Source organism: Peromyscus leucopus, chromosome 14 (assembly GCF_004664715.2).
Source record: "Peromyscus leucopus breed LL Stock chromosome 14, UCI_PerLeu_2.1, whole genome shotgun sequence".
In the NCBI taxonomy this organism is placed as follows: Eukaryota; Metazoa; Chordata; class Mammalia; order Rodentia; family Cricetidae; genus Peromyscus; species Peromyscus leucopus.
Window position 1 is genome coordinate 88,728,251 of NC_051075.1, and position 26,458 is coordinate 88,754,708.

Sequence of the window (26,458 nt, forward strand, 5' to 3'; positions counted from 1 at the left end):
AGCTGGGGCAGGGACTGAGACTTTGCTGCTGTCATTGCTCATGTGGTGGTGAGGTCCGAACATGGCCTGCACACACTCCCGATTCTCTGCCTGCGAAGCTGGGAGCACATCCTTGGATATTTGAAGCCCACATAGCTTAGGGAACCAAGCCAGGCCAGAAGCCACACCCGGTTCTCTGGCCTGGATTCTTACCTCCGGTGACTCTCCAGACTTTGGAGTCTCCCTTGACCCACTGGGCCTATCTGTGTTTCCTGCCTCTCCCTGAATTCATCGTGTTCTCAGACCTTGGACTTGACCTTATTTTAGAGTGTATCCCTCGGCCCTTTGAGAACAGTGAGTTCTGAACCTCACTCAGATCCAGGACATTATCCTGTCAGCAGCTCTTAGCCCTCCAGTTCATGCCTCTGCTTATCCGCGAACAATATGTTCTGATCCTCCCACGGTTGCTCATGATACGGTCTGAACATGTCTCCCCTGGCCTCAACACCCAGGAGATGTGGGCCTCTGCTTGTCCCTGCAGCACCCCATTCTCGTCGTCATCGTCACTGCTAAGTAGGACAGAAGCATCCAAAGCCGTGGGAATGCTGAAAGGGGATCCGGGTAGCCACACAGGGCAGCTACGTGCAGGGACCAGAGGAGGCACAGGCTGGGGGTGTGGTTTAGAGTTCCATTCATCAAGGAATTGCCCCATAGATTTGCCTACAGGCCGATTTGATGGAGGCATTTTCTCATCTTGCCCTAGCGCATGTCATGTTGAGAAAAAACTAAGCAGAACCACTTGACTACATGAAGACCACAATGGTGACCTTATTGAATGTCTGTCCCCATGGTCGGTGGGCACGTCACTGTAGAAATCCCTCAGGGCTCCATAAGGCCCTTCAGATACAATATCTTCAGCATTGTCTGCATGCCCTGGCTCCCTCTACACATAGATAGATCCCATGTTTTTTCGAGGACCGTGTGTGTGTGTGTGTGTGTGTGTGTGTGTGTGTGTGTGTGTGTGTGCCCTCTGCCTGAGCTGCTCTCCTTTCAGGTGCCCCTTTGGCCCTTTTTCACAAGCTCAATGGCCACCTCCCTCAGGAAGTCCTCCCTGACACTCTGGGCCGGGTGGCTCCTCCCTATCTTCCCATGGCATCTTGGTGTTGGTAGAAGCTTGGACATCCCCCCCACCCCCCACCCCCCCACCCCCGTCCTCTGGTCAGGTCTTACTCCATTTTTCTTGCACAACTGCAAAGAAGCTAGCTGTTGCTGCATAGTTGGAGGACCCAGCCGCCCTCTGCCCACATACATAGACACTAACAAGCCAAGTGTCGAGCCGTGAGCCCCGGGCATCTCTTTTGGCCTTATGTAGGCCAAGCTTGACAATACCCTGGCCTCTGCATCTCTCCTGGGGTAATCCTGTATCAGGTCCCTCCCTTGGCTCATCTCTCCGGTACTCACACGGGGAAGGGTCACTGCGAGACAGGCTTCTCTGGTTAGATCGCTAACCTCCCAAAGGCAGGCACATGCTTTCTCCCTGGCTAGCTGATCCCAAGCCTCGATGTAGTCTACTTTTTTACTGGTTTCAGGGAAAATGGGCTTTTATATTCTTAGTAACGAAGGAGACAGGTATACCAATGTCAAAAGCTTCCAAAGCATTCTGAGTAAGGTTCTTAGGTGTGTCCAGTAACTATGCAAGACTTTAACCTCTCACACTGGACCACTCCCCTCAACCCTGAGGCTGAGTCTCCTCACTTGAAGGCCAGGCGCCCCCTCGTGGAAGAACACAGTCTCTTCTGAAAAACCAAACACCAGGCCAACTTCATGACACCCAGCACCGAAGCTCGCCTGGGAGCACAAGGCAGATAGATTATTGTTTAAACTGTGTAATGTAGTAATATATATTGTTTCATTCCTGATAATAAAACTTTGCCTACTCATGTTATAAAATTTAGCAATTGTAGTGAATTATAATAAAGGGTCAAGGAAAAAGTCACCACAATTCCCACTTTCCAAAGAGAGCCAAAGGCCGTGTTTTTGGTGTATTTTCCCCCCAGCTCTTTCTTCCTTTCTTCTCGTGTGTGTGTGTGTGTGTGTGTGTGTGTGTGTGTGTGTGTGTATGTCTGCCTGCATCTCTCTGTATATACGTGTGTGTTTATCTGTGTGTGTATGTGTATGTAGGCCATAGATGGAGGTCACATGATTTCCTTGCACGCTCCACCTGTTTTTTTTTTTTTTTTAAGGCAGGTTCTCACTGAACCTGGAGCTTGCTCATTCGGCTAGACTGACTGACTGCAAGCCTCTGGGATCCTCCGTCTCCATCTCCTCAGCGCTGAGATGACAGACATGTAACCTCAGGTCCTCCTGCTTACAAGGCCAGCACGTTCCCAAGTTCCTATCCCAACCCCTCTTGTTCTTTTTCTGTAAAAACACCCAAGTTGGCTGTACATTACTCTAGTAATTGCTGCTCACCACCCTCTTGTAAAGTCCTCAATACACTATTCTGAAAATACAGGAAATATACAAGCAATCCACATAGGCATCTGTATGTATCATATACATTAACCAACACATTTAAAGCTGACGTCACTTCTCCATGAGGTGGCTGAGCCCATGGCCTGGCAGCCTGCTGCTCTAGTTAGCCTGAAACCTGCCTTCACCTGTTTTTGTTAGGGCTTCTATTACTGTGATAAGACACCATGACCATCAACAAATCAAGGAAAAGTGTTTATTTCATTTTACAACTCTCAGGTCACACTCTATCAAGGAGGGAAGACAGGGCGGGAACCTGGAGGCAGGACCTGGAGCAGAGGCCGTGGAGGGATGTTGCTTACTGACTTGCCCCTCCTAGATAGCTCAGTTGGCTTTCCTGCACTACTTAGGACCACTTTCCTAGGGTTGGCTCCACCCATACCGAGCTGGTCCCTCCCACATCAGCTATCAATCAAGAAAATTGGCTTGCCCACAGGCCAATCTAATGGCGACATTTTCTCAGCTAAGATTTCTTCTTCCCAAATGACTCTAGCTTGTGCCAAGCAGACATAGCACCAGCCCGCAATGTGTCTGCCTCCCCACCCTGTGGCTTTTCTTTTATACGGCACTAGTTGCCATCTACCTACCACTGGCCTTCCTTATTGCTTTATTTAGCTCACTGTGTCTTGGGGACAGTGGGCTAAAGGGCTAAATAAATGTTGACTGCTCTGGCTGGCAGGCTCTATATCCTGTTTTGAATCTTTATTCTAATGAAGTTGAGACCAAATGAGGGTTATTGTATTTAAGAATCTTCAAAGGCCTAGAGAGCCTGGGAACTCCACGGTGGGCCTATTACCTCAAAACAGCCAGTTGCCAGAACTCAAGAGGCTGGGTCTCTTTCCCAAAGACACTGGCTGCTGATTCTACTCTGGGTCACAGATTTCCAGGGTGAGGCCAGTGTGCCTGGTCACACCAGCAATAAGGAAGCCATGGAAGGCCACCATGCGGACATCGGCTCACGATCTTGCAGGAGATGCTGGACTGCTTGTGTAGAAAATGGGAAGTGAAGGTATAAACAGTTTGAGATTGGCCATAAATTGGCAATGATTGAAGCACAGTTGAGATGGGTGTGAAAATTCATCTTCATTTTTCATGTTTGCATTTTGTCTGTCATAAAGTCCTAAAAAATAACAAAGTGAAAAGTAGCTGTACCCATTTTCATTCTGTGCAGGGGATGAAGGGATAATAATGATCCTTAAAAACAGCAGCATGGGATCGAAGCATCCTAAGGATCCACTTCACACTATGTTAAGCAGTTTTAAGAAATTCTTACGTAGACTGGGAGGTTAAAAGGTTGAGCACGAGGAGTTTTGAATCATAAAAAAACAAACTGCAAGGACCTATTCATATAAGTATAAATGGATAAACCTGATGCTTAATTTTCATTGTCAACTGGATTTGGAATCACCTAGGAGACACACCTGTGGGTCTGTTATAATGGTGTTTCCACTGTGCATAGGGTGCATTATCCCACCCGCTGCAGTCCCAAATGTACTGGGTTGGTGTTTTTATTTTTTGTTTTGTTTTTTGTTTTTTTGAGATGGGGGTCTTACTTTGTAGCCCTGGCTGCCTGGGAACTTGCTATGTAGACCAGGCTAGCCTTGAACTCACAGAAGTTTGCCTGTCTCTGCCTTCTGAGTGCTGGGGTTAAAGATATGTGCCACCATACCCAGCCATAAATACTTTATGTGTTTGGGTGTTTCACCTGCATGTATGTCTGTGTATCATGTGTGCCTGTTGGAGGCAGAAGGGGGCATTAGATCCCCTGGAACTGGACTCACTGATGGTTTAAGTCATCATGTAGGTACTGGGAATCGAACCCTGGTCCTTTGGAAGAGCAGTCAGCGCTATTGCCTGCTGAGCTCTCTCTCTCCAGTTTCCCAGATGAATTTAAAAAAAAGGGGGAAAGGGGACTGGAGAGATGGCTCAGAGGTAAGAGCACTGACTGCTCTTCCAGAGGTCCTGAGTTCAATTCCCAGCACCCACATGGTGGCTCACAACCATCCGTAATGAGATCTGGCGCCCTCTTCTGTATACATAATAAATAAATCTAAAAAAGGGGGGGAGGAAGCTAACAGAGCACCAGCACTCATCTCCACCGACTTTCTGATTCTGCACACAGTGTGATGAGCTGTCTTCTATACCTTCTGCTGTGCTGGCCACACCATGATTGACTGTACCTCCTCTGAAACCGTGTGCCAGAATAAATGCTTCTTCCTTCCTTCCAAGCTGCATCTTAGGTGGCGATTTGGCTCTGTGGTAGAGCCCCTCCCGAGCACAAATCTGTGAGCTCCGTCCTCAGCACTGAAGAAAAAGTAAAATAAACATGGATTTTAAAAAGTTGCTTTCTAGCCAGGCGGTGGTGACGCATGCCTTTAATCCCAGCACTCGGGAGGCAGAGGCAGGCGGATCTCTATGAGTTCGAGGCCAGCCTGGTCTACCAAGTGAGTTCCAGGAAAGGCGCAAAGCTACACGAAGAAACCCTGTCTCGAAAAACCAAAAAAAAAAAAAAAAAAACCAAAAAAAAACCCAAAAAAAAAAAAAAGTTGCTTTCTGGGACTGGAGAGATGATTCAACAGTTAAAAGCACCTGTTGCTCTTGCAGAGGACCCAAGTTAGGTTCCCCACACCCCATGTTGGGCAGCTCACAACTGCCTATAACTCCAACTCCAGAGCATCTGACGCCCTCTTCTGGCCTCTGAAGGTACCTGCACACACACACACAGACACAAACACAGACGACACACACACACACACAAACATCTTTTAAAAAGGTGTGTCATGTATTTTTGTCAGAGATGAGAGATTAATGAGTATAATAAGTAATGAAAAATTATAGCTTCAGTAGGTCAAGAGCTAAGGCTGAGAGGGAATTTAAATTCTGGCCAGAAGAAAAGAAGCCGCAAGATCACCACCACCTCCCACTGCCCCCCAGCAATGATAGGGCGTTCCTACCTCGGGGTTCCCCTCTGCTAGCCTTTGGGAACAGGTCGGAAGCAAAGCCAGTACCCACAGAACTCTCAAAACCCACATCTGTGGGGCAGAAGACGAAGGTGACCTGCCCTGCTGCCGCTGCCACATATCCAGGCTGCTGGGGGGAGTCAGCACTTCCTTCATGCAAGGACATGCACCATGGGAGGCAGTCAGCCAGGCTTGTGACCCTGCCCCAAATGAGAGAGGAGCCAGGGCCACTGAGAATTCCCACTTGGGCACTTTCCCTGAGGTCCGCAGTACCCACTGAAAGGCTGTGTGGGAGCGCGGAGAGTGTTGGGGTGGGGCAGCCTCCGCCCTCTGGCACTTACCCTGGCCTTCGCTATCTTTTGGCCCTTTCCACACCCGCTTCCTCCTCAAGGGTCAGGCCCTGGGCCCCAGCAGATGAGCCTCTGCGGTCACAGGCCTCTGAGGGTAATTGCTACTCTAGAGAGCTGCCCAGGATTACAGGAAAGCAGCTTCAAAAATAGAAATAGCTGCAGTCAAGACTGTGGTCGGAGTTGTGACACACAGCGAACTCACTTTCTCTCTTCTTGGCAACTGATTTCTGAGAAATAGTCTTCGCTGTTGGATAGCAGGTTGGCCTCTGGTGGGGGATGCTCCAATTCCCAGAGGGGTACAGAGGACACGGGGGTCCTGAGGGTGGGTAATGGCCCTGCCCTCCTTTATCTGACCTGCTTTTATTCAGCAGACTTTCCCAGCCAGCTGGGCCTTTTCTGGGTGTGCAATTGGCTAAATACACGTCTTTTAAATTACATTTACTCTTGTAAGAAGCCGCTTGTTTTGTGGGTGTGTGGATGGAAACATAGTATCACAGTCATGCTGAAATGCATTTCTTTCCAGAAATCTTCAGCTTCTGGTTTTTGCTGCCCCACACAACGTTTTCCTTGTCATAATTGCAACAACTCCATTCCACCAGCTAGCTCCCCAGGGAGGGGCAGAAGGCAAACATGAAGCCGCCTTTAATCCCAGCACTCGGGAAGCAGAGCCAGGTGGATCTCTGTGAGGTGGAGGCCAGCCTGGTCTACAGAGTGATCCAGGACAGGCACCAAAACTACACAGAGAAACCCTGTCTCGAACCCTCGCCCCCCTAAAAAAAACCATAGCAAACATTAAAAGATGGAAATCTAAATACTAAAAATTATAGGAAGGAAATCAGGGGAGTGGATCAGGACAAGAGGACAACAGATGAGCCCTGATTGAAAAACTCCCTGCACCTGAATTTCAAAATCACGTTCAATAGAAGGCCCTGCTAGCTTCTGGTAGAGAACGCAGGCCCCCTTCTCACTCCATGCACATATTGGGGAAATCCTGAAAACTGGAAGGAGATGGGAAAGCGCACTGTAAATCCTGGAAGGGAGCCATGAGCAATCTGAACTGTGCATCTGGATGGAGTGTTGATGGCAAGTAACCTAAGATGTTCAGACACGCAAGGCTGCAAGCAAGCAGTCCCTTCCCACCTCCTCCTGGTCAGGAAGCAGCTGCAGGATGGGATGTGCTCCAGCAGCTGCGGGATGGGATGTGCTCCAGCAGAACAAGGATGGCAGACAAAAGAGGAGTAAGGCCAGAAGCAGGAGACTCCACCGGGAGGAGAGGGGGTGGGGATCCCGAGTCTGGACACCGCAGGGACACTTCGGGGTCGGGTAACTGTGTACCTGGAACGGGAGATAAGGACAGGTGTGAGCAAACTGGGAGACCCTGCAAGATCACATATGAGAAACCCGATGGAAACGAGTTTCTCCAGAAGAGATCGCCGCAGCTGTTAGAGAACTCAAGGATGGGTCATCAAAAAAGTTTATACAAAACTAATCGAGCAAGAAAGATTAAGGCAATTATTAGCTCAAGGAAAGAAAGTGTGAGAAAGAAACAATCTTAGCTGATTACATGGTTCAGTTCGGAATAGCATGAGAACTGGTAATATGGATAATGAATAGTGATTGAAGTAAAATTATGATATAATTACATTGGGTGGGGCTGGGGATGGCAAGAGATGGGTTGGGACTGTAAAGATAAAGATAATGCCTCAAGCTGGAAATCAAGAAAAGCCCTCTAAAGATACGGGAGCTGGCTGGCTTGGTGGTCGAGGACATCTGCAATCCTAGCCAGCACTGGGAGGTAGAAGCTCAAAGGAAGGCAAAGTCATCTTTGGCAACATGTCAAGTTCAAGGCCACCCTGGGTTGCCTAAAGACCCCGTCTCAAAATAAAACAAAACAAAAATAAAGATTGAGGCAGAAAGTAAAATAATCAGTGAGAGGAACAAGCAGATTCCTGTGGGCCTGGGGGCACGAGGGAAGACGAGATCCTGCCATTTCTTGTAACAGACCATATTGAACTGTTTGATTCTTTCAATTAAATTACATATAATTTTTATGAAAAAAAAAAAAGACCCTCAGCTAATTCCCAGTGGACACCTGTAAGTGTCTTAAAATGTGACCGAAGTCTTGTCAGGGTCAGGGAAACTGGTTAGGCACAAACAGCCTGGAGAGATGCCTCAGCTGGTAAGCCTCTTGCTCCTACAGAAGACGGGCGTTTGGTTCCGACAGCTCACAACTGCCTATAACTCCTGGTCCAGGGGATCCAAACCCCTCTTCTCGTCCCCATGGGCACCCACACACATATGTGTGCACAGATACAGACACATGCACACACAGGAAAATCAAGATAAAATCTTAAACAAAACTTCTAGCCATTTAATAGAGCCTGTAACAACAGCTGACTAGCTCAAGGCCAGGCATGAAGGCCTCAGGGCACGAAGTACAATGTGATGGCTTCACAGAAGCCCTACCTGGCTGCAGAGAAGGGCCGAGGACATAACACGGACCCCTGGCCTTGTCTAGGAGAAGACTCTACTCTCTGGCTGGTACCACCAAATCAGGGCACGTGGCCGCATGGTGTCCGGGAAGCCAAGGAGAAAGAAGTCATCTGCCATCTGTATTTTAAACGCACAAGTTGTGTTTTCCCAGGTCTTGCCCAGGACTTTCTCTCCATTTTCCCTTTGCTACCCTGGGAAGCGTGGAACCATGCCTCCATGGTTCCAACCATGGAAGGAGTTGGAACCCCAGGTTGTTCTGGTGGGAATGTTGAGTGGTAGAGCTAAGAACAGTTCAGCAGATCTGCCCCACGCTGAGCCTGCAGTTATCACAGGGCCCAGCAATCCCACCCAGGAGTGCTGAGAGTCTAAGTCTGCATAAAAACACGTAAAAGCACGCTCAGAGCGTCACATGCACACTAGCCGACAAGCAAGAGCCACCCACATTCCGGTGAGCTGTGTGTGGTAAACACGATGTAGCATTAGCCTTGAGCAGGAGTGAAGTCCTGGCATGCTACATCGTGCAGAAGCCTAGAAAACACTTGGCTAAATAAGAAATCAGACACGCAAACCCATGAGCTGTCTGGTTCCATTTATATGCAGTGTCCAGAAGAGGCAGATCCAGAGGCAGAAGGTAGATTTGTGGTTGCTGGGGTTGGGGAGGACCAGAAGAGTGTGTTAATGGTGTGGGGTTTCTCTTTGAGTGATGGAATTAAATAACAGGTGATAGGTGCACGATACTGTAAACACACGAAAATCCACTGAAGTGCGTGCTTTAAGATGCGGAAAAGAATTGTGTATTGTGTGAATTCTCTCTCAATACAAATGCAAGGACTAGAACTGTCAGGATGTGATGTTAGAATCCAGCCTCTGCCCAGGCCACAATATTTACAGCAGCCCCTCTGCACTCACAGTTACAGACAACAGGCACCTGCTGAGACACTGTGAATCAATCTCTAGCTAACAGACCCCCCTGGGGGAACGGGAGGGTACTCATCCTGCTCATCACCCTCTTCCCCGCCTATTGCCTGGCGATCAGTCTAGCCGCAGGCTTGTACCTTCCCCCATTCTTAGAAAGGTATCAAAGAGACCCCCACTTCTGCTACAGGGGCCCCGATTTCTCTTCAAGGGACTCCTCAAATTGGAACTTCCCTAGGAATCTCATGGTGGGAAGAGGAAAAGGCGACCAAAGTGCTGGCTGATCAGGTAAAGGTGATTGCCAGCAGGCCTGATGACCCAAGTTCCATCCTGGGGAGCCACGTGGAGAAAGGAGAGAGCCAACTCCTTCTAACCTCCAATTTGTACTGTGGCGCACGCACACCCACATGCGTGCGCGTGCGCACACACGTGCACACACTATAACTAAACAAATCATAAATGTGGTTTAGCTGATGAGATGGCTTGGTAGGTAAAGGTATTTGCCACCAAGCCTAACGACCCAAATCTGATCCCCGAGACCTACATCTCCAGCCAGAAACCAGAAACCTCGTCCTCTCTCTCTCTCTCTCTCTCTCTCTCTCTCTCTCTCTCTCTCTCTCTCTCTCTCTCACACACACACACACACACACACACACACACACACACACACACACTCACTCAGCATAAGCAGACTCAGTTTTATGAAATGCGAGTTAACAATAGCCAGGGAGGCTTGGAGGAGCACATTCCCTACCACCCTGCATGTTTTGAGTAGACTGGAGAGGGGAAGGGGGGAAAGAGGAGTGATTTCAGAACTTACATGTAGATTAAATGTTTCAAACAAAGCATTGTTAAGGCTGGAGAGCGAGCACTGGCTGCTCCTCCAGAGGACCCATGTTCCATTCCCAGCACCCACATGGTGCTTACAACTGTAACTCCTGTTCCAGGAACCTGACACCTTCTTCTGGCCTCATAGGCACCAGACACATATGTGGTACATGGATATACATACAAGCATAATGTGAATATACATTATATAAACTAAACCCTAGTTTTTAATCAAACGAGACAAAAGGAAAGTGTCACCAATTAGTTACCCTCAAGAAAAGAGTTTTGCTGAACTAGAGAAAAACCCAGGGTTTTTTTTTTTAATGCATACATTTATTAAAAATTTGAAGTTACTTTAAAAACATGGCTACTTTACACTATTATTCAGAAGTCCCGGGAATTAGGCACAGAAAGATCTAGGTTTCCGAGGAGTCCTTGAGGTTTCCTATTGGCATTCCTCATCGCTCTGGGGTTTTGGCGCTTTGGGAGTCTCTGCCCTGGAACCCTGGTTATTGAACATCGGCAGCTCAAGAACCCCAGAACAGACGGGAGAGGCTCTGGCGTGCTTATAGCCAAACGCAGACAGCCGCACTTTAGTGAGTGGATGTAGTTCCTTCTGGAGTTCTTTGAAGTAAGACCATTCCCCACTTAGTGAAGAGCCACTCAGGCCCTCTCCAAATACTGGCTCCATCACAACCCCGGGACTCCATGTAGCATGCAGGTTAAAATGTTTCTAGGCAGGAGGATTTCTTCAGTTCTTATCCAGCCATCTAAAATTGTCCCTTAGAGGATCACAGGTAGGCAGGTAAAATCGTTTTACAATTTTAAAACCTAAATTGTTTCCAGACATACAGGGTGGCTGTTGCAATGATGCAGTACAGAAGAATCTTGATCACCAGTCTCCAAAAACAGAGTGGAAAGGGGCTCTTGAAGAAGTCGCAAAAGCCATCCTGCAAGGGGCAGAAGAGGAGAATTAGACTGACTCCCCACGAACAAACCTGAGCTCCAAATACACAGAAGTCAGGGCTGAAGAGACGGTTCAGCAGTTGAGGGGCCTGGCCGCTCTTGCAGAGGGCCCGGGTTCAATTCCCAGCACCCACACGGTAGCTCACAATTCTGTAACTCCAGGTCCAGGGGACCCTGTTCTGGCCTCCCCGAGCACTGCATTACATGGCACACAGAACACATACAGGGACTTAGCCCACACACAATAAAAATATCTAAATGAAAATTCACAGGAAGGGCTAGTGTGGGGCTTGGAGGTCAAACAGGTGATCAGCACGCACAAGGCCGTGGGCCAATCTCCAGTATGAAAAAACACTCCAGAATACATGGGGAGGTCTAGATCCTGCCATAAAATGAAAGGCATGTGGCTACCAGACACCTCGTAGGACCTGTTCACAGCAGTTCAACTTGCATAGAAGCAACCACCTGACTGTCCTATATGGCAGAGATGCCTCATAACACTTCATATTTTACCTCAACACCGAGGAAAGACATCTAGGAGAACTCTACTCAAGCCTCTCTTTATTCTCTGATACCTTCCCCACAACCTCCAATACAATTGAAAATTTTAAACCTTGGGCATTCCCTTTGACGGCACCTGTCTGTCTTTAGTTGTCTCTTTAACCTTGACCTTCCCTCTACAAATCAAATTCAAAATGGTTTCCAAACTCATCAGGGACCTCCTGGGTCACACCTGGGGTTACCCCTTTAATAACGATCTTGGTTCTTACATCCGTGGCCCCCCTCTTTAGCACACTGCCCACCTCGACTCATCCAGACTGCTGTGTGGTACATCACACAGGCTCAACATCCTTCTACTGTGCCCATACAGGCATCAGTCATCTCTGACTCAGATACCCCGAGATGGGAGACGTGCTGCGTCTACACCACCCCAAGTCAGTATGTAGCAACTAGAGATTGAACTCAATGCTACCCCCAAACCAAAAGGCTGGGAAGGTTCTATTTGGACTAGAGTGTATTCAAGCCATGCTCACTTGCAGAAGCTGCTTTCTCTACCTACTCAGCTTAGACAAAAGAAATAGTAGACGCTCTGTTGAAAGCCAGTCTGTGAATTTATAAGCCTCTCTTCCCCAGAGGGTGTTTACGAACCCCAGGCTACCCGAGACCCTAAGCAATCAGGGACTATGGGCAGCAAATCCTGTGTGATGATTACACATTGACTTAAGGACCCAGCCTTTCCCTCTTCCCCACTGCTCTGGAGTCAGTGACATCTCAACTACAAGCACATAGTCAGCACTATGTGGCATGGGACCTCCCCTTCCTCTGGAACCTTTAAGAGGGGAGTCGGGCTTTGTCTCATAGACCTAACTCTACACAGGGTCCCGGCTTATGCTGTCTTTCCATGGTATTACTCTGTGAATGAATGAATCTCTTACCCCAAAGAAAATCTGCCTCACTATTCCTCTTGAACCCACCCAAGTCTGAGAACTTGAGTGTTGGGGGGGAGGAGTGAGGAGAGAAAGGAGGAGAGGAGTGAGCCAGAAGACAGAAGGAAAAATGAATACTGTCTTATGACCTCTTCAGAGGGCTCAGAGAGGGTTCTCACAAACCCAGCTGAAGGCAGTCCTCAGGCCCAGTGGAGACCCATACATCAGGAATTGCTAACACGTCACACCACCGTTCTTTATCAGGTGGTTTAAATGCAGACTGCTGACAGGCAGCTTTGGTTTGTGTGTGTGTGTGTGTGTGTGTGTGTGTGTGTGTGTGTGTGTGTGTGTGTGTAACAGGTTTTAATAGTTAAGTTACATTTATCCCCTAACATGGGTCACTTCAGTTTTGATCCAACCCCAATGAGGAGGAAAGTAAAGAAACCTGAGGCCAAGCTCGGCATGTGAGCTAAACTAGGGTAGAGCTCTTCTTTTTTTCTTTTCTGGTGGTGCTGGGGATCGAACCCAGGGCCTCACAGATGTTAACAGTCTGCTATCAACCTTTATTCCCATCCTGGGCGTTTCCTTTGATCGCTAACTCTGTGTAGCTAGCTGCCCTTTTCGCTTACACCAGAGATTCAGGACCAGCAGAAAGCCAGGGGCCTGGAGGCTGCCCAGCAGGGAACAGTGCTGTGGCCGAGAAGTAAAGAGCCTAGTCAGGGTTCCCACTGCTGGTCACACACATTTCACAACCCCTAGGGTTTCAGTCTCCTAAAGGCTTAGAGAAAGGAGAGGAAGCTCTGGAGAGCTTGGGCAAGACCACAGCTCCCTTTATGCTCCTTGGGTATATCTGACCTAATAAGCCCTCCCTGAAAGTCCCGAGGGTAAGGGTTAGGGTAAGCCCTATGTGCCTGGCCACCCCTGAATGAATTTTTATGAGAACTATGGAGCAAGGGCAGTCTGAGTGCCTGTAAAGAAATCCTTGCGCTGGGGACCTGGCTCAGTGAGTGCTTGCTTAGCATGCTCAAAGCCCTGTGGGTCCACATCCAGCACCACAGAACCCCATCATAGTGACAGAGCCAATAATCCTAATGCTCCTGGAAGCAGGAGGACCGTAGTGGCAGGAGGCTATGTAGTGAGGCCAGCCTGGGCTACATGAGACCCTGACTTTAAGAGGGAAAATAGTAAAGAAAGGAAATAAAATCGGACTGCACAGTACAGCTGAAGCACTCGCTCCTCGTCTCTGAGAGGTGCTCGGCCCTGCACCCTCCGCCTCACCCCCACACACCATCACTCCCACGCTCGCTCCGTGGTCTCACCCAGCCACCCTGAGCCTCCAGCCAGGAACGATGCTGTCCCAGGATCCGACTGCACAGAAAGTCCACTATGAGCTGGCAGTCTCGGGTCACATGGGATTGATTCCCCCGACCACTCTTCTTCTGCTTGGTAGCCTTGCAAGGGCCTTGATTCAGAAGCGTCCCCGCGAAGGTCAAGACCAACACCAGGCGGCCCCAGTTGATGGTATCGGAGAGCACCACATTCACCATCCGTGTCACCAGCTCCAGGCGGTTGCCCTGGTAGCCCAGGAAGGAGGAGAAGAATTCCTGGTAGTGCTCTTGGATTTCACCTGCCACAGAGCGCAGCAAGGCCGCCTCGGTCGACCCGGGCGGCGGCTCGGGGGTGCCCGGCTCCCGCGCACAGAACGTCAAGTAGTCAGTCAGCAGCCTTCTGGTGCGTTCCAGCAGCGGATCACCCATCCTCTGGCCTCTGCACCCGGCCTAACCCCAGCCGGCTTTCTAGGCTCAGCGGCTTCCTGCCTCCACCCCTCCCAGACCTTTGGGAATCTCACCTGCACCTGTTGCAAGGAGAGAGGCCTGTGATGGAGCAAGCAGGAGCCACGTGAGACCCATGGATTACTGCTTACCTTCCGGATTAAGAAACAGCCAGGGTCTGGAACTTTCTAGAGCTTGGCGGGCCTTGGCATTGTCATTCTCCTGCCTCGGCCACCTGAATCACTGGGATTACAGGCTTGTTCCATCAGGCCCCGCTAGAAGCTGTATCTTGCTACTGACTGGGCTGACGTGTTTGGAAAACGAGGATGTATAAATCATTTTGCAAAGTAGCTGTCCTAGGTTGGAGGAGGCAATGCGGCCCCAGCCCCTGACTCTTGCCTGTCTCTGACCTACCAGCTGTGCTCCCTAGAACCCCCGCCGCCCTCCTTTGAACGAGTCTCCAGTACAGTGGTCCGCAACATTCCCAGTGCTGCGAACCTTCACGCTGGGGTGACCCCCAACAGTACAATTGTTTCGTTGCTACTTCATAACTGTAGTTTTGCTACTGTTATGAACTGTAAATACCTGATATGCATGGTTTCTGTTAGGCAATCCCCGAAGGAGGTCACAGGTTGAGAACCACTGCTCTAGTAGGTCACAGGTCTGCTGGGTTCTAGCCCTTGTGGGCCTTCTTGGGGCTCCTCTTTGACTTGCTGTGATGCTACCCAAAGTTTCCTCTGAGGCTCTTTCCCAGAGGTCACCCGTGCCCAGCTGTCCTGGCCCTTTCTTTATGTCCACACTCTCTAGAGACCTACTTTAATTCAGGACCATCTCCCTGAGGGGCAAAGAGAGTTCTCTAGGGTGTCAAAGTATAACCCAGAACCATCGTGTGTCCCTGAGACTCTACGGGACGTTTCAATAATACTAAGGACATAACAAAAATACATGTGGCATTTCTCACCCTCACTTCCAAAGGGACTGCTGAAGTGACCGTGGCACCCTGATGGCTGGAAGAATGTCCTTTCTGCATTCTGAGGGTCTTTCTGGGGAGCAAAGGTCTGGGGCTGGGCCTACAAAGGTAAAGTCAGCACTATGCAAAGAGTCAGGCAGAGAAGGATAAGACAGGGGACCAGGCAATCTGGGGATACCCTACCCCACCCTACCCCCTGCTTCTTAGGGACATCAAATCTTTGGCTGGTCAGATGCCCAAGGCCACGCACAGTGCCAGTTGTACCCAGGAATGATTGATTACCAGGGTCCAAGGTGACCTTTGTTTCCCAGTACTCAAAAAAAAAAAAAAAAAAAAAAAAAACTTTTTAAAGACGGGGTCTTGGGGCTGGGACTGTAGCTCAGTTGTAGAGTGCTGGTGAATCATGCCAGACAGTCTGGGTTTGGTCCCAGCAGTGTGCCTCCAATTTTAGTGCATCCAGTGTGTGGTGCACGTTGGCAAACCCAATTTTCCAGCACCTGAGAGGCAAGGGCAGAGGGACCAGAAGTTTACCATCTTACTTGGCAATGTAGCAAGTTTGAGGGCAACCTGGGATACATGACACTTTGTCTCATAAAAACCAAACCAGGGAGCAGTGAGCTTGTTCAGCAGGTAGGGGTTCTTGTTACCAAGCCTGAGGATCTGAGTTCCATGCCCAGGCACCCTATGAAGGAGCAAACAGACTCCCACGGGCTGTACTCTGACCCTGGCATGTGCTCTGTGGCATGTGTATTCACCTACATACACACAGAAGAAATGATTCAAATGATGAACAAATTAATATATAAAAAAAGAGCAACCCCCCTCCCCACACACAAAATGAAAAGATGAGGTCTCACTATCTGGCTGAGGCTAATCTTAAACCCTTGGGCTCAAGCCATCCTCCTGCCTCTGCCCGCCAAGTACCTGGACTGACAAGTGTGTACCATCACTTCTGTTGACGTGACATGTTACTAGATAAGGTGTTCCTAGAAGAACCAACTTCTACACCTTTAAAAGAAAAAAGGAAGAAAAAGCAGGGACCTTGTAAGCAGCAGCAGCCAGCAGCATCGAGAGGGAAGTACTGGTTCAAATAAAGACAGGATACTCCTTTGATAGCAAAGACATTATTACTCACAACCTGCGCATCAGTCTGTACAGCTGCTGTGCAGGACACTCAAATATCATTTACATGGGTAACACCCACATTAACGTAGACATTTCTGATAACACCACTAGTAGGCTTTTAAACCAATTTAGTGTCTTGTCTTCCCATGCCAGAAGGTTCTGTTTGTTCTCAGTAGCATTTGTGCTACAAGTGGCAACCAGGTTTTCCCCTCAAGTGTAGGGGAATGCCCCACCCTAGACCACCATCTATCAGAGCATCACACAGTCAGACATGTGGCCTGTTTTCAGCACGCGTCTGCTTCATTTCTAAAGGCTCTCCCAGACAAAAACATTTCATCTATAAAAATACAACTGAACAGGTTGGGAGAAAAAAAGATACTTTTACATAAAAAAACGGTTTTAAAAAGTGGTTCTGTGTAGCCACATTTGGAACTGGAATTTTCTTCTATGACAGACCAGTGAACAGTCATTCTTACAGTCCATGTAGCTGGCATGTCCAGAGGACGGTTCTAGAACAGTCCACACCAAGAAAAGGCGGAGTTTAAAGTGCTCTGAAGACAGACCAAATTCACGGAAGCGACGGAGGACACTTTAAATGCCGATAAACGTGGAATTCTATCGGTTGGAATAACTTGCAAAACAGACACATTTTACAAAGTGTTTGAGATGAAACAGGGACTCGAAGGGACAGCTGAAGGGCCAAGACCCACAGGAGTACATTTCCAGGAAGGGGATGGCTTTTCATGGCAACACTGGAGGGGCTGAGTGAGTGCTGAGCTGTGAAGTCGCTCACATGAGCTAGCCCGTGGGAATCCTGGGTTCCTCTAGAAGTCGTATCTACGTGGGAGGACACATGTTCTTCACGCACACTGTGAGAGGATTATGCCCAAACCTAGAAGACAGATAGATTATTTTTAGTCGTTAGCTATTCGTAAAACGTGAGTTTAAAAGAGGAAATCAGGCTGTGCGCGTGCGCACACCTCACTCACACACTCTACCCACAGGGCTCTCAAGAGCTTCAGCATGCTTGACACCTACCCCCCAGTTCACTGTGTGCAGGGCCTCTGCAGCCTGCTTACCAGCCACTGGTGACACCCTAAGATGGAGACCTGAACCATGTGTATCTTCAAAGTGCTGTGGATATCACTCTATATAAATAAAACACTGATGGCCAGTGACCAGGCAGGAAGTATAGGTGGGACAAAGAGAGAGAATTGGGGAAACAGGAAGAAGGAGGGGGGACACTGCATCCACCGCGAGGAGAAGCAGCATGTAAAGACGCCGGTAAGCCACCAGTCACATGGCAAGGTATAGATTTATAGAAATGGGTTAATTTAAGATATAAGAACAGTTAGCAAGAAGCCTGCCACGGCCATACAGTTTGTAAGCAATATAAATCTCTGTGTTTACTTGGTTGGGTCTGAGCGGCTGTGGGACTGGCAGGTGACAAAGATTTGTCCTGACTGTGGGCAAGGCTAGAAAACTCTAACAACATCAAAGCTCATTGTTGTTATCAACACCTCACTACTAAACTTTGTTTTTGTAACACTGCAAAAAAAAAATCTTCTTATCTATGTGTCCTGAAACTAGGCATTCAACCTGTTCCTATTAAAATAAATATAACATGAAGGCTTGCTTACTTTCTAAGTCCTTATTAAAAATGTTTTTCATTCATTTATGCTTTAGTGTGTATGTGTCTATATACATGGGCATGTGTGTGCTCTATCGAGCATGAGTAGGTCAAAGGATAATTTGGGGGCATCAGTTCTCTCCTACCACTATGTGGGTTCCAGGAATCAAACCCAAGCTGTCAGGCTTGGCAGCAAGCACCTTTACCCACTGAGACATCTTGTTGGCCCTTACCATCTGTCCAGCAATGTTAAAATTATTATGCTCCAAATATGTCCAAACCTAATCAAGTCTTTATCCAAAGACCCATCTCAAAGTAGATCCCTATATCCCCACACAAGTCTCTGTCAGATTTGGGATCTTGCATAGCAATGAGCAATGTGCTTAGCACTCACATGCTCTGGGAACATCCGATGTGTGGGGGCCCACGGGAGCTCCCTAGTAAGGCCTTACTCAAGGTCAGAAAGTCTGAGCTTGCTTTGCCCATCAGGGCTGCATAATGGGATGATTTGGCCAAGGGTGTGGTTACCAGGTGTTTTGAAGGGTCTACACTTGTCGGTACTTTGTACCTCGACCTTCAGAGGGGGGAGGTCTTTTGTTCCTCCCCTTGCTGATGAATAAAAAGCCCATCATGATTAAACTTGAGGCAACTGGGTATTGACCCAGGGCCCTCCCAAAGCTATCCTGTGTCTCTGTCATCTCTGTCTATATTTCTAATACTTCCTCATTCCTCGCTCCTCCCCACAAGAAACCTTCAACAGGTTGGAGCTGGTCTCCCACACCGATGCTCACCTCCTTTTAGCTATGGTGGTGGTACTCTAGGGGAGCTGCAAGTCTAATCAAAGTCACGAGGCCCCTTTCCTGGAATAGTCTTCACAGGGGCCTTCACAGCCTCACAGGGGCCCGTGACCTGACACATGAAATCTGTACTGGTATGGAGACCCCTTCAACATAGGAGCAGAGACTAGGAACCTGTGGCTTACTCAAGGCCAGAATCTCAAAAGATCAGACATCTAGGGAAAAACAAAACAAAACATTTGGGTTATCTAGCTCCATTATTCTTTCAGCACCATGCTGATACTCTTGGTTTCTCTGAATGCCTGTGGACGAAGCCCTTAACCTCCCAGAGACACCCCCTTGGCATCTGGAGTTCTGGCCATGAGAATGCTGGCTGACAGCCTGTCTCAGGAAAGCCACCGGTCCTTCCTTTCCTCTCACACAGGAAAACGGGACAGCTCTCTTACTCTTAGGGTGTGATCCCATGATCCTGAGCAGAATGCTGTCCCATCAGGAGAAACTCGAAGGGTGCTGACACGGTTTTCATGTCCAAACAGGATGGAGACCCTGGAGCCCTTAAGAACGTCCCAGACATTGATGGTATAGTCATTGTACCCAGCAAAGAGCAGGCGGCCTGGAAGCAGAAGATACAATGGTTAAAGCAGGTCCTGTTTTTCCTCCCTTGACTGTCGCTCACTCACTTGCTAATGAATTTCCCCATCCATCCATCCATCCATCCATCCATCCATCCATTCAATAAAACATAGATTCATCTAGGCCCACTGTGTGGCAGGCAGTGTATGTTGCCTTTCCAATTCAGGAGAAAGCTGTCACTATTCTCTGTGGAAGGCATGGGACAGAGAGGAATATCACTGTAGCATCAGGTGGTAGGGGCCACCATGCCAGGCTCACATGTGTGTAGGATGCCGCCGGGCCTTAGAGGAAGCAGGCACACTCCTGCCATTTCTAAACCTTCAACTTGAGTTTACAGAGATGAAAGCAAAGCAGTCAATGCTTTTGAGGGCTGAGCAGCTGAGTTGGGTAGAGGTGCCGTAAAGCGGCTGCAATTCTGTGTGCAAGGGCACAAACTCAGAACCGGGGGTGTCCCATCAGCAGTGGCTTGGCTTCTGCTAGCTGCCTCCCGGCTGTGGGTGGGGCAGCAGGGAGTTTCAGAACTCACTGGGGAAGGGCCAGGGGATGAGGTGAAGGGAGGGGTATCGGAAGGGTCAGATGTGGCCTGAGCATACTGCTCCACGGAAAGCTCAGTGATGGGATGTAGGAGCCCGTTTTCAGGTTCCTCATGTCTTTACCCAGCAGGTCCGCATAGAGGATGATCAGGACCACGGGCCTGAGTGCAGGTGTTTGAGATGGTCTGCACTTGACTGTGCTGGGGGGGGGTGGGGGAGGTCTTTTGCTCCTCCCCTGGGCGTCTCTATAAATACCCTGGGGCAGAGACAGGGCCCGTTGGAATAGGTTCCAGGTCCTCTCGAGGCTATTCTTTTATTTTCTATCTGTTTATCTCCACAATCTAAATCCTTCTATCTAATATTTCCTGCTGCTTGCACTCAAGAAAACTCTGGGGAGCTGTGGGGTTGGTGGGTAAACGCCCCGCAGTGGGAAGCTAGGCAGAGGGCTGGTTTGTTTTTTAGGTCTAGTCTTACAGTCCCGGAAAAGTTTCTGAAAGGAAATCTTACCACTGAGGGAGAAGTCCACACTGGATGCTCCGAATATGATACTCTCCTTGGAGTAGATGGCGACCTCTCTATCTGCCCGCAGGTCATAGAGGCGACACTGGGGTGGGAAGAAACAGACAAAGGTCTTCAGTTTCTCAAAGTGCAGACCACAGAGCTACGATGCGGGCCCAGCAGCTTCTGCAGTTTGAGGCATGACAGGAGAAAACCTCTTTACTTTCCTCTCCTATTTTATCCTTCAGCCCAGTTTCCTGCTAATCTCCATGGGGCAGCAGAGACTCAAACAGCAAATCTAGAAAACTTCTTCAGGTACAGAGATAAACATAGAGCCCTACTTTCTTTTCCATGATGAAGCACATACAGTCATCATGGAACATTCTGAAATACTTTGAAATTCGTGCACGAGGAGATGAAAGTCCGTCCCTCCCCCAACCCTGCCCCATGTTTTAGAGGTATTTGCTAATGTCTGTGATGTTCTTTGTTTTTGTTTTTTATTTTATGTGTGTGTGCTGGATACTTTTATGTCAACCTGACACATGCTAAAGTCCTCTGCGAGGAGGGAACCTCAATTAAGAGGTTATGCCTCCATAAGGTTGGGTTGTAGGGGTTGGGGATTTAGCTTAGTGGCAGAGCACTTGCCTAGCAAGTACAAGGTCCTGGGTTAGGTACTCAGCTCTGGGAGAAGAAAAAAAAAGTGTGGGTTGTAGGCAAGGTAGTTTCTTAATTAGTGATTGATGGAGGAGAGCCCAGCCCATTGTGGGTGGGGCCACCCCTGGGCTGGTGGTCCTGGGTTCTATAAAAAGGTAAGCTGAGCAAACCATGAGGAGCAAGACAGTAAGCAGGACCCCATCCATGGCCTCTGCACCAGCTCCTGCCTCCAGGTTCCTGACCTGTTTGAATTCCTGTCCTGACTTCCTTTGATGATGAACAGTGTGATTTGAAAGTGTAAACCAAATAAACCATTTCCTCTCCAACTTGCTCTTTGGCCATGGTATTTCATCACAGCAATGGAAACCCTAAGACGGTGTGGAAATTGATGGGGTGGCTGTTGCATTGCCGTCTCTGTCAACATTATGTGGTAAGCACTTTCCAAAATTAGTCTTCCAAGAAGATGATTTACATGTCTGTCCAATATTCTCCATGTGGCTCTGTCACAATCTGTCGGGCCATGGCCAGCTAAATGTTCTTCTTATGACTAATTTTCTCTTTTATGCATAATTCTATGATGAACCTTTTTTTGTGGGAGGAAAACTGATTTCTGAATATATTACAAGGGTCAACAGGCTGAGCCGTGACAACAGTGCCCATAGCCACGTGATAAAAATGTTTACGTAAAAATCTTTATATACATGTTGATGTCTGAAATAAAATTACATTAGCTTAGGAGCAGAACCCTTAGAATAGAATTATTTCCAGAAAATGGCATGGCCAAAATGTGTGTATATATACATATATGTGTGTGTGTATGTATGTATGTGTGTATGTGTGTGTGTGTGTATATATATATACACACACACACTGTTGACACATAAGAGTTTTTAAAAAACATTATTTATGTGAATATGGATGTGCATGGATGTGCATGCACATGTGAGCACACAGGCATGGGTACCTGAGGCTAGAAGAGAGTCAGATTTCCCTAGAACTGGAGTTATAGGAGGTTGTGAGCCACCTGAAATGGGTGCTGGGAATAGAACTCAGGTCCTCTGGAATGGCAGCCAGCTCTCTTAACCTCTGAGGCATCTCTTCAGCCCTAAGATTTTTCATTATTACCAAAACTCAATTTCTCTTGTAATGTCTTCCATAGCAGCAGCTCAGAGTGAAGCCTATTACTTAATGGGCTATTTGATATTTTTAAGGACAACAAGAAATGGCATTATGTTTTCTCCTAAGAACATATGTTGACATAATTTGCCACTAGCAACAAAACTGTGAGAACTGAATCTGTTTTTAGGTAAGTAACTAATGCCTGAGAGTTTTAAATAGTGCGAGGCACGAAAATATTTACTTACAGTAAAGTTTGTTCTGTAGCCCAGGCTGGCCATGAGCTTGCTATGTCTATGTAGCTAAGGATGACCTTGAACTCCTGTTCCTCCTACTTCCCAGTGCCGTGATGACAAGCACTGTACCACCATGCTGGGTTTTATGGCAGTGTTCTTAATGGGTGAGGGGGAGACTTAGGAAGAGCTCTCTCCAGATCGAAGACTGAGTACATGACAGCATGCCAATAATACCAAATACCGGACAATGATTAAGAGACTACACAGTGAAAAATGCTTGTTAGGCACAGAATGTACACAAGCTGTTGTGATGTGGAAAAGACAAATATACAAATAGATATTGTGTTGACAAAGAGAAAGCGCATTCAGGATTCATTAAACTGTGTGTGGCTTTCCTTAGGAAAGGAGAGTAATTTAATTTCCTTCATTTTTTTTTCCTCATTCACTACCTATGACTTCTGTGACCAGAAAAGAAGTTGTTTAAAAAATAAAATAGAGCACCAGGTAGTGGAGGTCGCTCACGCCTTTAATTCCAGCACTTGGAAGGCAGAAGCAGGCAGATCTCTGTGAATTCGAGGCCAGCTTGGTCTACAAAATGAGTTCCAAGACAGTCTGGGCTGCTCCACAGAGAAACTCTGACTCGGAAACCAAAACCAAAACCAACCAACCAAATAAAGATAAAGGGTTGAAGAGACGGCCCCACTAAGATCACTGGCTGCTAATCCAGAGGATCAGGGTTTGAGCACCCAGATGGCTGCGCACATCTGTAACTCCAGTCTCAGGGCATCCCAGTGCCCTCTTCTGGCCTCCAAGGGCACCACACATGCATGTGGTGTGTAGATGTACATACAGCAAAACATCCATACACATAAAAATACTTAAATAAAATTTGAAAAAAAATTAAAGCCTGATGCTTTCCTGTGGTGTTTTCTAGTTCCTTTTTTTTTTTTGCTTTGCTTTAAATAAATTTTCCTTGTTACTTTTGCAAATAAATAAAAACAAGCTATTATTATCTTTCCCCTTTGCCTTGAAAGGGCTCTCAGTAACCCAGAAACCTACCGTTGCATCATCTGACCCAGAAGCAAAGGCGTCTCCACTGGGGTAATATCTGCAGAGAGAGTTGGTAGAAAGCCTGTTAATGGGGAACAGTCATCCTTGGCCACTGACACCCTCGCTCCCAGAACCCCTGGGATGTCGTCCTGGCTCAGGGTCTCAGACCCAGAAGCCCCACTTCTGGGATGCAGGAGGACTTTTGCACAGGCCAGAGGGGAGTCTCATGTGGTCTGACCACCGGCCCCTCATGTTCCTCTGGTAAACCCGGGACAGCGGCACTACCTTGCAGAAAGGCCTGGTGAGAACCAAATGTCATAACTCACATTCACCCTAGGCACCTAACAAAGCAGGATTTGTACCTATCGCGTACCTAATTCCCAAAGTGCAGCTCAGAGCGCAGGGACAACAGAGTCAGACGGACAGAGCCACATCAGCTATTGGCACTGTCACGACAAGCAGCACTTTGGGCAATGACATCAGCTTTCCCAGCCTGGTTTCCTCTTCGGAAAAGTGAGGGTAATAAAGCCTGTCCTCACAGTGAAGATCTAATAGGGCAGTGAGTCCCAAGAATCCCGCATGCTGCCAAATAAAAAGCAAGCAATGAACGGTGGCTGTTCCCGCCGTCAGCTTCAGTAGGAAGTATGGATGTTAGATTATGAACCGGAAGCATGGGTGGAGCATGGGTGTTCATTTATTTATTACAGATGCGGTCTCATGTAGCCCACGCTAGCCTTGAACTTCTGATCGCTCTGCTTCCACCTCCTCTGTTCTGAATCCAGGAGTGAGCCACAACACCCGGTTTTATGCCGTGTTAGAGAGAACTCTGCGTTCCGTGTGCATTAGTTAAGCACTCTACTAGTCGAGCTACATCCCCTGAATAAGTGTCTTTAATCCCTTCGCTTTGCCCACACTCAGATGCGTCCCATTCCTTTCAAGGCGTCTTCTTTCTCCACCCTACAGCTTGTCCTAGGGAGATGATAGTAAAAAAAAAAAAAAATGCTAATGAACAGGAAAGTTTATTTTTTTAATGCATGCATTTGTGGAGGTGTGTGTGCATCTAGAAGGTGGAGGGCAGCCTCAGGTGTCAATCTCAGGACCATGTCTCCCTCCTTTGAATCCGGTGCTCTCAGTGACCTGGAGTTCACCAATCAGTCAGCCCCAGGGTATCCTCTTAGTTCTGCCTCCTCAGGGCTGGGGTTACAACCACCTGCCACTATGCATTTTTATGTGGATGGACGATAGAGATTGAAGTTGGATCCTCTAATGCTTTACTAGATGAGCTAACAACCCCTCAGCCCCAGCAAGCTTGGTTCTGTGTAACTAACTACCTTAAAAAGGTCTGACGGAAAGGGATGAGGACAGAAGGGTTGGAAGAAAAAATGCCCGCAATGTTGAGCTCTGTCTGCCCCACACCATAGTATGGACGTGTGTGTGTGTGTGTGTGTGTGTGTGTGTGTGTATGCGTGTGCGTGCGTGTGTGTGTGTGTGTGTGTATGTATGCGTGTGTGTATGTGTGTGTGTGCGTGTGCGTGTGTGTGTGTGTATGTGTGTGTGTGCGTATGTGTGTGTATGTGCGTGTGTGCGTGTGTGTGTGTATGTATGCATGTGTGTGTGTGCGCGTGTGCGTGTGTGTATGTGCGTGTGTATGTGTGTGTATGTGTGTGTGCATGTGTGCGTGCGTGTGCGTGTGTGTATGTGTGTGTATATGTATGCGTGTGTGTGTGCGTGCGTGTGTGCGCGCGTGTGTGTATGTGCGTGCGTGTGTGTGTGTATGTGTGTGTATGTGCGTGTGTGTGTGTGTATGTGTGTGTGCGTGTGTGCGCGTGTGTGTATGTGTGTATGTATGCGTGTGTGTGTATGTGCGTGTATATGTGTGTGTATGTGTGTGTATGTGTGTGTGTATGTGCGTGTATGTGTGTGTGTATGTGTGTGTGTGTGTATGTATGCGTGTGCGTGTGCGTGTGCGCGTGTGTGTGTGTGTGTGTGTGTGTGTGTGTGTGTGTGATCGAAGCCCGGGAAAGCCCCCCCGGACAGAGGATCTCAAGCCCATGACTGACTGACCGGACACTGTTGACATCAGATTCGTGAGTTTCAAAGGCTTGCACGCACTGGCCGGAGCGCATGTCCCACACCATAGCCCTCTTGTCACAGCTCTGCAAACAGAAAGCTTCCGGTTACACACTGCAAGGACTACGTCCAGTCGGGGACGAACCTTCACACACGACTCTCCTCCACCCGCTAAGCCCGAGGAGGCAGACCCGACTGATCTCAGGGTAGAAGGCAGGCAGGTTTCTCTACACTTCCCCCTTTAGCGTGTTCCCTTCTTTTGGGTGTCTCTGACCTCTGGTGTTTCCTCCCCACTTCCTCCTGGGCATTTCACTTTCCTTCACCCCTCTTCCGTTTCCTCCCGACTACCCACTCACACGTACGCACACACGCACACATCAAAGGCAAGCAGATCTTGGTGCACGTGGAGGGGGTGGGGGGTGCCCAGACCGGTGACACTAAGGGATGAGTTGGGGGCGCCCAAAAGCCTCGGCTTTGCTGGAGTTGTAGAGCCAGCCCTCAGCAGAGTTAGGAACGTGTGTGTGTGTGTGTGTGTGTGTGTGTGTGTGTGTGTGTGTGTGTGTTCCTTTGGGCCACCTGCACCTCAGCAGCATGCCAACCTGGGAAACAGCTGTCCCAGGGCCTCTTCATAGGCCTGCCATTGAGCAACTGGGGGAGAGGGTGGAAAGTCACCCCCGACCCCTCAACCCTGAAAACTGCATGCTCTCCTTGAGTCATTCACAAGACAGAGGCTTTCACTGTAAGTGAAAGATTTTCCATACCATGCTCTCAAGATTCTAGGAGCTTTTTGATAAATTCCCACAGAGCTTGACTACAAAAGGCATTCTCTCGACAGTTAGATGAATTGATGGCGTAAAGCATTCAAGTTTGTCGGCTTCAAAGGTGTGAAGAGGTACGGTGCCATTTTAGGTACGGGCACCCGTC

At 48.4% G+C, this 26,458-nt stretch overlaps 2 protein-coding genes and 1 long non-coding RNA gene across 3 annotated transcripts in view; all 3 read right to left on the reverse strand.

Moving 5' to 3' along the window:
• Nucleotides 1-2,780: 2,780 nt before the first annotated feature.
• On the reverse strand, nucleotides 2,781-5,767 carry LOC119089070. The gene is made up of 3 exons (XR_005092923.1): nucleotides 5,466-5,767; nucleotides 4,656-4,815; nucleotides 2,781-3,631 (listed from the first exon to the last, which is right to left on the reverse strand). It is a non-coding gene; the product is annotated as an uncharacterized LOC119089070 (long non-coding RNA).
• A 4,681-nt stretch (nucleotides 5,768-10,448) lies between these two features.
• Nucleotides 10,449-14,495, reverse strand: Bcl2l10 (BCL2 like 10). Its single transcript, XM_028867462.2, has 2 exons — nucleotides 13,770-14,495; nucleotides 10,449-11,007 (listed from the first exon to the last, which is right to left on the reverse strand). The coding sequence occupies exons 1-2, from the start codon at nucleotides 14,205-14,207 to the stop codon at nucleotides 10,882-10,884; spliced, it is 564 nt and encodes a 187-aa protein (XP_028723295.1). The 5' UTR covers nucleotides 14,208-14,495; the 3' UTR covers nucleotides 10,449-10,881.
• A 1,805-nt stretch (nucleotides 14,496-16,300) lies between these two features.
• Nucleotides 16,301-26,458, reverse strand: part of Gnb5 (G protein subunit beta 5) — a 32,980-nt gene continuing 22,822 nt past the window's right edge. The window contains exons 7-11 of the mRNA XM_028865145.2: nucleotides 25,529-25,620; nucleotides 23,474-23,522; nucleotides 20,418-20,514; nucleotides 19,191-19,357; nucleotides 16,301-17,209 (exon numbers count right to left, since the gene is read on the reverse strand). Of these exons, the coding sequence (XP_028720978.1) occupies nucleotides 17,198-17,209; nucleotides 19,191-19,357; nucleotides 20,418-20,514; nucleotides 23,474-23,522; nucleotides 25,529-25,620 (417 nt within the window). The 3' untranslated portion in view covers nucleotides 16,301-17,197. The remainder of the gene's footprint in view (nucleotides 17,210-19,190; nucleotides 19,358-20,417; nucleotides 20,515-23,473; nucleotides 23,523-25,528; nucleotides 25,621-26,458) is intronic.